At 37.9% G+C, this 16,367-nt stretch overlaps 1 protein-coding gene across 1 annotated transcript in view; it reads left to right on the top strand.

Annotated features, from left to right (window-relative positions):
* Positions 1-16,367, top strand: part of LOC145516220 (uncharacterized) — a 282,964-nt gene that overhangs the window by 252,650 nt on the left and 13,947 nt on the right. Inside the window, exons 4-5 of the mRNA XM_081517335.1 lie at positions 5,597-5,747; positions 7,994-8,271. Coding sequence (XP_081373461.1) covers positions 5,597-5,747; positions 7,994-8,068 — 226 coding nt within the window. The 3' untranslated portion in view covers positions 8,069-8,271. The remainder of the gene's footprint in view (positions 1-5,596; positions 5,748-7,993; positions 8,272-16,367) is intronic.

Genomic DNA, 16,367 nt, shown 5'->3' with positions numbered 1-16,367 from the left:
CCCAATTATTTCATATGCTCAGAGCGGTTAGCAAAATAACACATTTGAAAAGGCACCTTTGAATTCCTGAGGACCAAATGCATAGTAATTTTTATTAAGACATGCAAATATATTCTGAAAGGACTGATCTTCTTTTCAATTAAATGGTTATGTTTTAGTTGGGCTTTGTGGATTGGCTTAAAAGGGCTGATGGCTTCAAATGCTGAATGCTGTAGTCTTACATGACTTGGTACTTCCAGAAAGGAGCTTGTTAGTAAAATGGATGTTCTGATATCTTAGATAAGAAGTATAATGAAATAAAGTAGTTACTCCAGGTTATGGAGCCAGACAAATTGACTTTGCATCCCGGATTTACACTAAGTGTATGATCATGGTCAAGGAAACTCTGCTTCAGTTTCCTCATCTGGAAGTAGTGGTAAAGGACCACAACACTGATGGTTGTGGAATTGAGGATACTAACTTAAAAATATCTGGAACAATATAGGTGCTTAATAATGTAAATAATGAGTAAGTGTGTGAATGAGAAAATAATGCTGTTAATCCAGATTTCTGATGTATACACCTCAGCTTCTTTTTGTGTGAAATGAAGAGACTGAGCTGAAGCATCTATGTGCTGTGCTTAGCCACTCAGTCATGTCTGACTCTTTGTCACCCCATGGACTATAGCCCGCCAGGCTCCTCTGTCCATGGGATTCTCCAGGCAAGAATACTGGAGATGGTTGTCATTTCCTTCTCCAGAGGATCTTCCCAACCGAGGGATTGAACTCAGGTCTCCCTCACTGCAAGCGGATTCTTTACTATCTGAGCCACCAGGGAAGCCCTGAAGCATCTATAATGCTTCTTTAATCTTTATTATCTAAATGCTACAGCATTTAGCACTGTGCTCATCAATATAGAATGCACAGAACTTTAGAAGACACGATGACTTCCTATAGAACTCTAAAATTTAAAGACTATGATAAGGCTCAATTTCATAAAAATGAATTATAAGATATTATGCTGGTCAGAAAATGCACAGTAATAATAGAGTAAGAGTAATAAGAATAAATATATAACAATCTTAGTATCGTTATATAGATGTTAGAACAAAGAAGTCTAAAGTTCTACATAAATATACACAGAGTAAGAGTTTGTTAAGAAGCCAACATATAAATTTATTTTGGGGAGCAGGAATAAAGAGAAAAATAGTAAACATATCAACAAAGGTGAAATAATAAACTTTGGTCCAGAAAACAATTTGAGCAAAGTGAATCCTCATCTTAGCTTGGTGGTAGAAACGAGAAAAGTGCACTTAAAAGATAGTTTCTTCGTTTCTTTCAAATGTATGAGGAGATTCTTCAAAAGTGCAGCTGGAAGAGAATGTCAGGAAGTTGATTTTTTTCCAGTCAAAGCTGAGAATTTGACAAGATGGTAGGTTTGTGTTAGACCATAAATAGAATATGTCTCTAAGAGAGATAGCAAGATCGACTTGGTAAAATTGACTACCATCTGCAGCGAAATGGAGCCTAAGACTAGAAAATTATTTCAGTCACAAAGAGGTAGAAGCTGTGGTTATTCATTATTCAATATGGACAAAACATTCAGGAAGACAAGAGTCAGTTACATTGAAGTTGGAAAGTGTATTGGCTTTTTTCATTCATCTTATTGAATGTTTTAATATGTTAATGTACAGGTATTTGGAGAATCTGCATAACTGGCTGGATGAGTGGGCTCTGGAGACTCTAAGCCCTAGTGTAAAACACTTAAACTCGTGGAATCTCAGTTTCCGTATCTATAAAATAAAAATAGAAATAATACGTATCTCATAGGGCCATGAGAAAAGTTAAGGAGATGAAACAGGAAGCACTTAAAAGAATACTTTGGGTCCAAGATCACTGCTACCTTTCTCTTTGTATTATTAGCCATGCAGTCATGATGTAGTTTGCAAGCTAAATGAATTTGAGAGGCATTCTGAGAGTTTTCACATTTATTTCAGAAACATACCTTTACCTGAGACTCTTAGAAATGAGTGAAATGAGCTTTAGAGTAACCGAGTCCCATACCTACCATCACAGACAATTCAGAGGTGAGCCAGGGCTCCTGTGAGTACAGTTGGTGGCCAAGAGTGGGGAGAACTAAAGAGTAAGAGAAAGATGAACAGGGAATCCTAGGGCAGAAACATAACAGAATAATAAGTGGGAAAAAATTAGCTAATCAGATCAAGGACTAAATGGAAAGATGAGAATGTCAATAAGCACTATTCCTCAAAATAGTGTTGCTGCATCTGAAAACAGAAATGAAATACTCATTGAAAGAAAAAGCAGAAGTAGATAAACAAAAAGTCAAAACTTGCTTCCTTCTTCAACTTTAATTTTCATCTTTGAACTCAATCTCAACAAATTCATTATGTAGGTTTGCAAATATGACTCTTCTCTCAAAAGATTTCCTTAATGCAAAATTTCAGCAATATTTCATGTAAGTTCCTCCTGCAAACACAGATTGTTGTTCTTTAATCACTCTGTTGTGTCCAACTCTTTGTGACCCCACGGACTGCAGCATGCCAGGCTTCCCTGGAGCTGTCCCAGAGCTTGCTTAAACTCATGTCCATTGAGTTGGTGATGCCATCCAACCATCTCATCCTCTGCTCTCCTCTTCTCCTCCTGTCTTCAATCTTTCCCAGCATCAGGGTCTTTTATAATGCGTCAGCTCTTCGCATCAGGGGGCCAAATTATTGGAGCCTCAGCTTCAGCATCAGTCCTTTCAAAGAATATTCAGAGTTGATTTCCTTTAGGATTGACTGGTTTGATCTCCTTGCAGTCCAAAGAACTCTCAAGATCTTCTCGAACACCACAGTTCAAAAGCATCAGTTCTTTAGTGCTCAGCTTTCTTTATGGTTCAACTCTTACATTCATACATGACTACTGGAAAAACCATAGCTTTGACTAGATGGACCTTTGTCAGCAAAGTAATGTCTCCGCTTTTTAATCTGCTATCTAGGTTTGCCACAGCTTTTCTTCCAAGAAGCAAGCATCTTTTAATTTCATGACTGCAGTCACCATCTGCAGTGATTTTGGAGCCCAAGAAAATAGTCTCTCACTGTTTCTATTGTTTCCCCATTTATTTGCCATGAAGCGATGGGACCAGATGTCATGATCTTCATTGTTTGAATGCTGAGTTTTAAACCAGCTTTTTCACTCTCTTGTTTCACCTTCATCAAGGGGCTCTTAAGTTCCTCTTGCTTTCTGCCATAAGGGTGGTGTCATCTGCGTATCTGAGGTTATTGATATTTCTCCCCGCAATCTTGATTCCAGCTTGTGCTTCATCCAGCCCAGTGTTGTGCATGATGTACTCTGCATATAAGTAAAACAAGCAGGGTGACAATATATAGCTTTGATGTACTCCTTTTCCAATTTGGAACCAGTGCATTGTTCCATGTCTGGTTCTAACTGTTGCTTCTTGATCTGCATACAGATTTCTCAGGAGGCAGGTACAGTGGTTTAGTATTCCCGTCTCTTTAAGACTTTCCCGTGGTTTGTTGTGATCCACACAGTCAAAGGCTTTGGCGTAGTCAGTGAAACAGAAGTAGATGTTTTTCTGGAATTCTCTTGCTTTTTCTATGGTCCAGTGGATGTTGGCAATTTAATCTCTGGTTCCTCTGCCCTTTCTAAGTCCAGCTTGAACATCTGGAATTTTGTAGTTCACATACTGTTGAAGCCTAGCTTGGAGAATTTTAAACATTACTTTGTTAGCATGTGAGATGAATGCAATTGTGTGATAGTTTGGACATTCTTTGGCATTGTCTTTCTTTGGGATTGGAATGAACACTGACCTTTTCCAGTCCTGTGGCCACTGCTGAGTTTTCCGAATTTGCTGGCATATTGAGTGCAGCACTTTCACAGCATTATCTTTTAGGGTTTGAAATAGCTCAGGTTTTGCATTCCAGGCTGTCTTGCTCTAGGTGAGTGATCACACCATCATAGTTATCTAGGTCATTAAGATCTTTTTTGTGTAGTTCTTCTGTGTATTCTTGCCATCTCTTCTTAATATCTTCTGCTTCCGTTAGATCCATACCATTTCTTTCCTTTATTGTGCTCCTCTTTGAATGAAATATTCCCTTGGTATCTCTAATTTTCTTGAAGATAATAGTAAAGAAAATAAGAAACAAAGCACCACATGGAATTTAGACTCACTACTGTTTTAACTTAGATCACATTCCAAGTATTTTTTTTAACCCAGTTGAATTTCTGGTTATATGGAAAATACACATTTCTCATTTGTATACATCCTCAATTTTACTGACTTATCCTATAACATAGTTCTGTTAAAGTTCAATCAGATTGACTGTTATTTTTCTTGGAAATAATAATAGTCCATGCAAGATGTATGAGTTATTGCTACAAGCACTGATCAAATGTTTCCCTGGACCTAATTAATAACAAGCCAAGCAAGGAGTATCCATATATACTTGGCTTGGTGTTGGCATAACTTAGTGAGAGATCACATGAAGAGCTGACTCTTCTAAACATCCATCAAAATAACATATTGATTCTTTTTTAAAGTAACTTGGTAAAGAAAACGAAATTGTTCATGATTATTCAGTCTCTAGTTGAAAATCACATAAAATAGCCTCAATAGGTCAAAACAAATTTTAATTTACACTATTTGATAAATAACCTTGTAATAATTTTGAATGATACAATTGACTTTGCAGACCTAAGAAGCCAATTCCTTTGAAGAGCAGTTTAAATTATTGAAGACATTTTTATCCTTTCTCTACTTGGATATTGATTCATTTCTATATAACAGGGGGAGAAAGAAAATTGTAATTATAGTAGCGCTGTTTGTTCTATTATAAGTAGAGGACTACCAACATTTCTATTATTAACCCCTATTGTCACTGGTTTATGATCTCAGCAGTAAACTTGGCATGGATGATACCTCCTTAGGAGTATGTTTTTTTCACTGCATTTCATAAGCCATTTGTCTATTTATGAATTATACAATTGCCAGAAATGATGTGCACTCGAATAGGCTTTTGATTTCCAATCATTCTGAATAAAGGTTTCTGTTTTAAAATGAAAGCACTGGCTTCAAAATATTCTAGATTCCTTGTGGCACTTTTGGTTTGCCCTTTTAATTCTCCAATCTGTCTAAGGCTAAATTTTAATATAAGTTAATAAAACCTGGTCTCAAGCAATTGGCTCACTTCACTCACGTTAACAATTGGCACAGATTGCTAGGTGGAAAAGTCAGCTGCGATGATTGGTATCAATTGCCAGGCTGACTGAAATAACGCTGTTAGCTTTGTGACAGTTCACTTAGCCCATCAGGTGCAGGCAGAGTCATGGAGAATTCACACGCATTTTGAAACTTCTGATTCACATGCAGACCAACTAACATGGGACCTTCCATAGATAAAAGTGTTTCATCATTAAGAAAAATTATGAACATTATCACACATATATAAAGATATGTATATAATGTAAAGATATGTTAATTATGTTATATATACATTATATATAATATGTGTGTGTAGTGTATAGATAAAGATAAAATAAATGCCATGATTCCACCACCAGTTAAAGGTAAATGTAACCAAAATCTTTATATTCCCTAGAAACCTCTCCATGTGGAGTCTCCCCCCTTCCTCCAAGAGGCATGTGCTCAATCGCGTCAGACTCTTTGCGACCCCTGGGCTGGTCTCCTGCATCTCCTGCATTGGCAAGCAGATTCTCTACCACCGGGCCACCTGGGAAGCCCTCCAAGAGGTAACCAGTAGCTAATTTAAAAAAATAATTGCCTTACTTTTCCTCATATATTAATCTGTAAATAACATTTGCTATTTTCTTATATCACATGTTTAAATAACTGGAATGATGCTGAGTTTATTCTTTAATCATTCTTATAAATTTCATTCAGTTATATATTTGAGGGGTTCATTCAGTTTTTTACAAGTAATATTACCTCATTTCCAGTGCTTATGGCATGCCATCTCTTAGCCCATCACAAGTTATTTATCCATTCTACTGTCTGTGGACTTTGAATTGTCTCCAGTTTTTTCTACATGTGTTTATTTCACTAGTATATTCCCAGAGCCTAATTAGGAGCTAAACATCATTTAAGATAATTGTATGAATATGAAAATTCACACCAGTTTGGCAAAAGATACTTGAACATAATCTTTGTCTGAATTACATTACCCTAATAATATTAGTTGGGGTAGTGGTGTCCTCCTAGGCAGTGGGCTTCTGAATTACAAAACCTAACAGATTTGCAATACAAATTAAGGCATTCTTGTTATAAAGATTTTTTTTTAAATCAAGACAAATATCTCAAGCATATGTCATGTGTGCATGTAGCTTCTCTCTAATTTTTGTGCTGGCTAGGGGACCATGCCTACACTGCCTGATAGATTTCCTTGAGAAACTCAATTGTAGCCTCCACGCCCACGGATTGTTCCTAGAGGCAGGACTACTGTGGAAATGCTTATTTGCAGCCAGGTTCCATTAAGGATTCAGTTTTGGTTTTTAACCTTCCTCTTCGACTGCTGCTGCTTGCTCCTTCATTTAAGCCCTCAGTAATGTTGTCTCTCTTGTCTGAACAATCCCTCTGTCTCAGCATCTCTCTGGTCTGGCCATCATTGAATCCTGTTTAAACCACAACTCCCATTCCAGTTCTGATCTGTATTTCTCTTCTGCATGAATACCTTTTGCGTTTTGTCATAAGTATTGCCTTATATACAATGCTATCCTCTAAATGCTTCTACTTAGTAATCACCTTGATATTTATTGTCTTATTTGTAAAGTGCTTTCCCTTGTGTATGTTTTTATTCATCAATAAAATGAGAGCTATTGATGGCTTGGTGCCATTGCTGTTGTTTCTCGTGTATTTACTGCATGGCTTTGTGAGTACTATTACTCTTTTTGGCTTCTCAGGATTCCTGAACATTTTTCTTCTCCTTGGTCTTCCCCCTGCTCTATATTTCAGAACTTCCTTGATGCCTAGATTTTAGATCTTTGAAATGTCACTGACTCATTCATTCATTCATTTAACAAGCAAGCCCTGCATTCCTAATATGGACCAAGGACTATGCTAGACACGGAGTAGACAGAACAAAGGAAAATATGGCCCTTGCTCTCAAGCAGGTCCTAATAGGAGTAAAGGAGTCACAGAAAGATTATTACAATCCAGTATGCAATTGCAGTGGCAAAGAAGCACTGGGCATTATAGGAGCTTTTGAAATTGATATGCATTTAATAGGGCAGGGAAAATACATCTCAGAAGGTTTCATGGATAAAAGTATTACAGAATGAAGTGATATCAGGCAGGTGAAGGAGTAGGGGTGACCTCCTAGGCAGTGAGCACAGCAATACGTGGTAAACACTGGAACAGATTAGCTACCATTATGAATGCAACAAGATCAAAGACATGCACACAAAACATCTCTGATGTCTATTGTAGGAACTATAAGAAACTGCTAGACAATATAGGACAGAGAGGCTGAAACAATGAGGCTAGAAACAAAGGTGGTGGCAAGATCTCAGAAGGTCAGTATGTTATGGAAAGGAGCTGAGGCTTTTTCTTAAAGGTGACAAAACACTGAAAAATTTAAGGAGGAAATTGAAAAGATCTGACTACTACTGTTCTAGACAGGCTAAACATCCATCAGGGCTTCCCTGGTGGCTCAGCTGGTAAAGACTCCACCTGCAATGGGAGAGATGTGGGGTCGATCCCTGGGTTGGAAAGATCCCCTGGAAGAGGGCATGGCAACTCACTCCAGTATTCTTGCCTGGAGAATCTCCTTGACAGAGGAGCCTGGTGGGCTAGCATCCATGGGCTCTCAGAGTCGGACACAACCGAGCAGCTAAGCACAGCACAGGGCAGATGTAATGAAGTAGGAAGACTATTGCTGCCCTCCTCTGAGAGAGGGTCGGGAGCTCTGAATCAAGGGAGGATGAGAAGGATGACGTTCTATAGCTTTCCGTCTCTTTTCTTGCTTCTTTTTTCTTCACAGTACTTCTCTCCACTGAACAGCCGGCACACCTATTTGTCTATTTCATCTTCTCCTACTAGAATGCAAGCTCTGTGAAAACAGAGGCAATGTCTATTTTGATCACTGCTTCGAACCCATCACCTGGGACAGTGCCTGGTGGGTCCAATGAATGAATCATGTAAGAGGTGAAAACTGGATGTGACGGGGATGATTTCCAGGTTTCTACCTTGAAAGGCTCTGACAGGGCTGACTCTAGCTGAGAGACTATAAAAGACAAAGCACATTTAGGAAGGAATATGGTAAGTCAAGTCACAAAATCGGTATTCTGTGAGCCTGATGAGGTGAATAATTTTGTAATCTCATGAGGTAATTGAAATGTTACTGTCATAAGATGATATTTGAGTGAGACCAAAATGTCAAAGAAGCTAGTGATTATTTTTCTGTTTTTAATTTTAAACAACTAGGAAGCACCACAAAGAAACAGTTATTTTGAGACCTAATTAATCATTCCTAATGACAGTGTACCTCCTCCTCCACAAATAGGTTACTCATTTGTTTCATTCATTCATTTATTAATTTTTTATGCTTGCTGTGAACATGGCTCTCATGTAGTATAAAAAGAGAGCATTCTGACTCATCTTCACTCGGGAATTACATGACCCTGAATGCCAAGATCAGCTGCCAAGGTGAATGTGCTTAAGGCAGCCTTCTGATCTTAAAGAGTATAAGACTGTCTGGTTGATGGAAATCAACTTACTGACTCCATGCATAAAGAAAATTACCTGAAGGAAAATTATTAATAAAATATACAACAAACATTAAAAATCATTTCTATTATCATTTTAAATCTTTATCTCCAATATGGCATCTTACAATCTAACTTGATTACCGTGATGCATGATGAATACTTTAATCCACTTTCATATGATTCTCACAAGACAAGACCAAAAGATTGCATGAGTTTCTCTTTTTCAGGATTTAAATAAAATTGATATGTTTAAGAGTAGTACTGGGAAAAAAATTGTGTTAGCTTATTACTAACAGGTATGGCTCAGTGGATAAAGAAACTGCCTTCAATGAAGAAAATGCAGGAGATATGGGTTCAATTCCTGGGTCAGGAAGGTCCCTTGGAAGAGAGCACCACAACCCATTCTAGTATTCTTGCCTGAAGAATCTCACGGACAGAGGAGCCTGGGGGGTTACAGTCCATAGGTAGCAAAAAGTCGTTCACGACTGAAGCAACTGAGCATACACGCATACCAAACTTTACCTAAAGATAGTCACTTTGATTTAATAGAGCCTAAATATGTTCCAGTAGTCATGTATGGATGTGAGATCCATAAAGAAATTGGATCATAAAGAAAGCTGATCGCTGAAGAATTGATGCGTTTGAACTGTGGTGTTGGAGAAGACCCTTGAGAGTCCCTTGGACCACAAGGAGATCCAACCAGTCCATCCTAAAGGAAATCAGTCCTGGATATCCATTGGAAGGACTGATAGTGAAGCTGAAACTCCAATACTTTGGCCACCTGATGCAAAGAAATGACTCATTGGAAAAGACCCTGATGCTGGGAAAGATTGAAGGCAGGAGGAAAAGGGGATGACAGAGGATGAGATGGTTGGATGGCATCACCGACTCAATGGATGAGAGTTTGAGTAGGCTCTGGGAGTTGGTGATGGACAGGTAGGCCTGGGGGACTACAGTCCATGGGGTTGCAAAGATGACTGACAAAGCACAAAGATGTTACACACTATAGAGTCTTTAATAATTTGATAAAATATAAAGATGTATCCAAAAATTTCAACAGTTGCTTTATTTCTGTTTAAAAAAAAATTGGACTGTGTGGTTTAAACCACAGATAGCAGGAAAAAAAAAAGTTATAGTAACTTTCGTTTCTTTTCGACACACTTTTTGACAGCTTTGCTTCAGTTGAGGTTCCTGAATATATTTTTTGTGCCTCTTGCCTTTTATTTGGTATTTTAAAGTGCACCTGGGAATTTGCATAAATATTTGCAAAAAATGGTCAAGTTCAGAAGAATAAACATTTATGTTACACATAGGAATTTACTTAGAAAGGCATTGCCCCCACTCCCACATAACACATAGTGGAGAAAAAAAAAATAATGTTAGTATACATTCCCTTGAAGTGTTGTTATATGTTATTAAGGGCAGTTCTATCTAAGTTCATATGTCAGAGCTTCAGCCACTTAATTCAGGGGTCTAAAATAAGCTTCCACTACCATACTACTCTTGCTCCCTTACTTAAAATCTTAGTAGAAGCCCCAATTGTTTAAACCAAAATTAAGCATTTTTTTCATTGATTTTCAAGTGTTACCTATTGTCATCTTAAACTTACTTTAGTTCAGAAAGATAAAGATGAGCTCAGGGTTTAGCTTCCTCCATTTCCCAACACTTCATCAAAATGATAGCAAGAAGTTCAAAGAAGAATATACCCAGGAAAACAGAAAAATGGGGTAGGAGTCTTTGTTAGGAGAAGTGCCAGCAAGTTTCCTCTAGAAAAATCTAATGTATGAGAACAACTTATTAAATAAAAGAAGCTGGAGGAATCTGAAGTCTAGAATATGCAAAAGATTTGTCTTGTCCCATCACCTGGAAACACGTCTTTCCAACAGAACCCCTGGAAAGATCCACAGTATTCCTCAGCAAATAATGGAAATCATGAATGGGTAGTGGGCAGAAGGCAGTGATTCATTGAAAGACTAGTTTCGGAGCATCTGCTCTGGTCAGCTCCCTATCCTTTCTTCCACCTCCTTTGACCCAAACCAACTGGCTGCCCTGTGTGTACCCCCAGGCAGGAACTGGACAACTGTTTTCTAAAGAAATTCAACCATCTGTCTGGGACAAGCTGGTACTTATGATGAGGGTGTTAGAACCCAGAGAAGAAACTCATTCTAGCATTAAAAGGACATTCTGTGTATCAGCACTCCCTAAACATAAGCTTACGAAGTGACATTGTTTGTTGACACACAGAGCTCCCAGGTGGCCGTCCCCCTTCAGAGAACAGCCTGGTGAAAACACAGAGCTACATATATAGTAGAAAAGAGAGTTTAAACCGTTTACCTTTGTGAATTAGCCGATGTCTCCATTCTATATAAGACAGATAATAGTCACTGAACAAAAGTCCTTAACAACAAAGAGAGCTAAGATGACCAAAATTTTAGAAAATCAACATCTTGAAAAAGGAAATTCCAAATAAATACAGTGGTTAATTCCAAAGATAATATAGGAAAGATATTTTCAAGCTCTAATTAATATATGCAGAGAGATTTGAGATAATTATAGCCATAAAACAAGAAGAGAATATTTTTAAAAAACATCAGAAACAATAAAAGATCTTGGGAAATGAAAACATGTTTGACCATATAATAAGCTCAATAAAGATTTTGAAGACAAAGTTGAAGGAATTTACCAGAATTTAGAGCTAAATAGTTGAGGGTAAATGTAACAAAAAAATGGAATCAGTACATAAAGTAAAATATTAAGATAACTGGAATTTTAGGGAAAAATAAAGACAACGAGAGGCAAAAATGTTATAAAAGTAATGATAGAAGAGTTAGCATCAAGAAAATCTCATAGTCTCTCTGAATGTTAGTTTCTTCCTCTGTAAAATGTAAATAGTGATACTTTTCACACAGATCTGTGGTTGAGTTTTAAATGAAATGTGTATAACAATATCTACTACAATGACTGCTTAATAAATGCTAGTTCATTTATATTAATAAATGAACATAATCTAAGCCTCATTTGTCTCATTGGTGAAAATGGAGACAGTAATTCCTCTTAAGGTTAGAATTAAGTGATATCTCTGTCATCTGTCTAAAACACACTTGACATAAACCAGATTCTTAGGAGAAAGTATTCTTCTTCTCTCTATCCCTACATCCATCTCCAGAATTTTAGGTTTTTTTTCTGCTCCTCCATGGTAAAACATTTGAATCTCAGTATGCGCTGTAAAAGCAAACATGTCCATTTAATAGCAGGATGAGTCTTAGTTGTTTCATTAAACAACAGAAAAATCCAAATGAACTTTTTGGCAATATATAACCTAAAGGAAGGGGCTTCCCAGGTGAAGCCACTGGTAAAGAACCCATCTGCCAATACAAGAGATATAAGCGATGCGAGTTTGATCCGTGGGTCCAGAAGATCCCCTGGAAGAGGGCATGGCCACCCACTCCAGCATTCTTGCCTGGAGAATCCCATGGACAGAGGAGCCTGGTGGGCTACTGTCCACAGGACTGCAAAGAGTCAGACACAACTGAAGCAACTTAGCACAGCACAACCTAAAGGAAGTGACTCCCTCTGAATCTCAAGTATCTTTGCTGTTAAATGGGCATAACAACACCGGGCTGTATTTATATAACAAGAGTTCTGCATGTCAATTCAGCTTCCTTTATAAGCAATGACACCTGCTGGGAAGAGACCAGCTTAACCCTTGGATGTGGAGAAAGAGAGAGTTGCTGCTGAGAGTGCAAAAGTTAAAGCAGGGTTATCTTGAGGTGGATGGCAAGGAGGAAGAGTGGGAGAACAAGTGCCTCAAGAAATGGCATCGACTCCATCCATCTGCCGGTAAGTGAATGAGAAAACGAATCATTCAGCAGCAGACATCAGTGCTCAAGAAAGGAAACGAGCCATTTGAAGCAGCTAAAAATGGAACGTGTTCCTCCATCTGATCCCTCAGAGATGTCTATTGCCAGTGTTTCGGGCACACTCTCTCTTACATAGGTGCCTCTCTGATCCCACAAGACTTCTCCATTGAAGGGCATTGCTGCCTGGGAACTCTGTGTGGTTGTCTAACTCTCCCAGTAATTGGTTTGGAAAGACTTATGGTACTTATAACTCTCTAACTTGTTTTACTGCCATGTTTGGAAGGTTTTTCTCAAATATTTGTACTTCAAGATGCTTATCAGATCAAAATCTCTAAAAGACAAAGTCCATACCTGATTTATTTTTGCATTCCTTTTAGTCCTTAGCACCATGTCTTTAAGTAGTATATGGTTGAAGGTAGCTGATTAAAATTATGAGTGAAAGGACAGATACAATGAAACATGTAGCATTAATAAAGATATATTTTTAAAGGAGAGAAGAAAGACAAATAAAACTTAGGATTGCTAGTATAAAACTTTAATTTAAAAAATTCTGAATGGGTCTTATTGAAAGTCAAAAGGATATCAACAGCTATGAACCAAAATGCTAACATGCAGAAAAAGGAGTATAAAACAAGCACTTCATGATAGACTGAAAAGAAATCTTGAGATATTGACACATCTCATCAAAGGTGAGGGTGTTCATTATATGTTCATAAAGAAAAGGCTTTTGATTGGCCAACTGCAATTTTTATTTTAGGTATGATCAACAGACACACCAATCTTAATATAATTTAAATAAAAATAATCTGAAATCTCAGGATCATAGTATAAGCAGAAACAGAGTGGGATCCATGTCTGAAGACATGTCCATGTCTTAAGACTTACACATTTGCGAAGAACCTTTCCCCAAAAAAGGTCACATTCCCAAGTCCCAAGAAGTAGATTACAGATATATCTTCTGAGACACTGCCATGGTTAGACTCACTACACATTCCAAGTACTGTTTAACCAGCATACTGTACTGTTCCCTAGCTTTTGTTATTACTGCTATTATTATTTTTTCAACATTATCTCTAAGTTTTTGTATATTTCATACCTGAGAAGTGGATGGGACCTACTGGTAATCATCTCTTTTCTTACTTTTTCTGCAAAAATGAGATCTTTTGCCTTTTCCTTTCTTCCTCTACTCTTTCCCTACTTTATGTCCCATTCAAGCCCTTTACATAGGGAATAATTTGAAAAGTAAGATATTTGTAGGCAGCAATCATGTTAAATGTTTTTTCTGTATCTCAAGTGGCAGGGGTTAGGACAATGTTAAGGACCCTGCAGAGGCTTAAGAAAATACTTGGCTGACATGTTGATTGACTGATAAGCTCATTTCAATCCTTTAAGTCTGATAGACCAGCTTTTTTAGGGTCAAAAGACCACAGTCTACTTCTAGCTTTTCACTAACTGGTTTGGGTGACTTGAACCTAATCACTTAACCTAGAAAATGCACCTTTTTTTTTAAAAAAAAAAAAAAGGAAGAACTCAATGACTTCTGGATTTGGACTTACAAATCACCACCTCACAGACTTGTATTAAGGATCAAGTAAGATGATTTCAAATGCTTTAAAAAGAATAATCTTAATGTAAATATTAGGCTGTACCATAATGAATGTAGCACATGAAGAAGTCATCAATGTAAACACTGCAGTGAGGTATGACATGTGTTCTTTTAACAAATTATTTCTAAATCTCTTGTCTTAATACACAAATTCAGTGATATCAAGAGTAGTCTTGCTAAAAGGAAAGATCACTCTTGTCATGTAACTTTGAAAGGTTAAGAATAAGGAAGATGACATACTTTCCTCTCTAATTAGAGAGTGCTGATGATAGCTGGCTTGGCAATTATTTCACCATTCCCCCCATTTTTTAAGATAGAGGAATCACAGACATAAGATAAGCTAGGTTTAAAATAGATTTATGGATATACTGATTCCAACAAATGCTCTCTTTTATTCCAAACATCCAATTGAGTTTTCCAAGGGTGACAGGTAACTGGCATAGCGCTACTCCTTGTGGTTATAGAAGTCATCATAGGTAGAGTAATATTTAACAACTTCCTTCTTCACTAAGAACAGAACAGGGAAACAATAGCTTAAGTAAATGTACAGGCCAAGATTCCTAGTAAAAAGTAACAGCAACGATCTCTGGCTGATTTAAGCAGTTAAGAAATTTCTTGGGAAAAAAGAGGAAGTTTTCTATCAATGGAAAGGCTGAAGAGCCGGAAGTCAGAGAGACGAGAAAGGGAGGAACAGTCAGTGGGAGAGCCAAATCATGCCACAAGCCAAATCATGCCACAAAACTCGTACTGCGAGGACACAGCTGCTCCACTTGCTGCCCAGGAACACACAGTGGGCTCTGACAGCATCACTGGCTACCACCCCAACCAACCGCCCACCAGGGGATATTTCCACTGCGGCTTCCAGGAAATGGATATTACTGCTGCCACTACTACCAACCCCTACCTCTAGATCGAATTCTCATCTATTCTTTGCTTCTTTCAGTCCCTAATTCTTGACGCAAAATCTGCAGCAAAGTCATCTTACTGGTTGCATTTGTGCTGAAAACCTGAGCCCTCACTACAGAGGAGGCTGGAAAAATGAAGATGGACACTGGCAGCTTGTGTAGTGGGAGGTGAGCAAGTAATTCTGGTGCAAAACAGGAAGCATGAAAGTCATTAGAAAAGCACAAAGGAGGAGTGACTCTGGAGGGGAAAATTTCATGTCAAAGTGAGGATTGGGGTAGACGTATTAGAAGACCTGTTGTTTGAGCTTCATGTGATCTATTTCAATAGATGGAGGTGGGAAGAGAGCATCCCACAGTGGTGGAGAGTGGAACACAGGTGTAGGACAATAGAGAAGAGGACTGATATTTGATTTTGTGCTTCCATCCTGTGCAGCTAGCTTCTGTTATTTATCTCTGTCACTTGTAAGAAATATGAGAAATACATCCTTAGAAAACGAATCCTGAGATGTCCAGGGTCTTCTGGTGCCAATCTATTTCAAACATTATTTATCAAATTTCTTAGGCGTTGCTTATTCTGACATTGAAGAAGGGAGTCACTTTAGTTAATGTGTCTGGATGCCTCCTCTTGGGCCCATTCATTCAAAGATGAAGTATGGGCACCTTCCCCATGTGGACATACTACTGTAAATCACTTTGTAAGATAATGCATTTAGCTGTATAACACATCACTTGGTAGTGTTATTAACTCTGTTGTGTTTAAATATTCTGTCTCTCATTAGACTGAGAGTTGTTAAGGGCAAGTCTCCATGTTTTACAGATTTTTAAATTTGCCAGCTTCACATAGTCCTCCTTATCCTTGTCAATCCCTGTCAATTCCTAAGAAATAGCACAGCAATAAAACTCCCCCATAGGGTATGGAACTGAGGTTATTTATCCAATTTGTCTGTCTCATGTTCCTTAGGGTCAAAAAAGAGGCTATATGACCCTGGGAAAATTATTTAGTTTCACTGTGCCTCAGTTTTATCATCTGTAATATGGGTAAAAGAATACTATTTATCAGAGAGTGCAGTTATGAAAGTCAAGTGACACAGAAGCAAATTAGTTCAGTGCCTGGATACAGGAAATGCTCAATAACTGTTTGTGATTATTATCAATATTATTATGATTGATTTCATTGCATGTGACCATCTGAATTGTTCCCATCCTTGCCTATGATTACTGTGCCTGCATTCGTGCTAAGTCGCTTCAGTCATATCCAACTCTTTGCAACCCTATG

This window comes from Giraffa tippelskirchi, chromosome 8 (assembly GCF_054371585.1).
Source record: "Giraffa tippelskirchi isolate mGirTip1 chromosome 8, T2T-mGirTip1v1.2.pri, whole genome shotgun sequence".
NCBI classification, from domain to species: Eukaryota; Metazoa; Chordata; class Mammalia; order Artiodactyla; family Giraffidae; genus Giraffa; species Giraffa tippelskirchi.
This window is presented reverse-complemented; position numbering and strand designations above follow the sequence as displayed.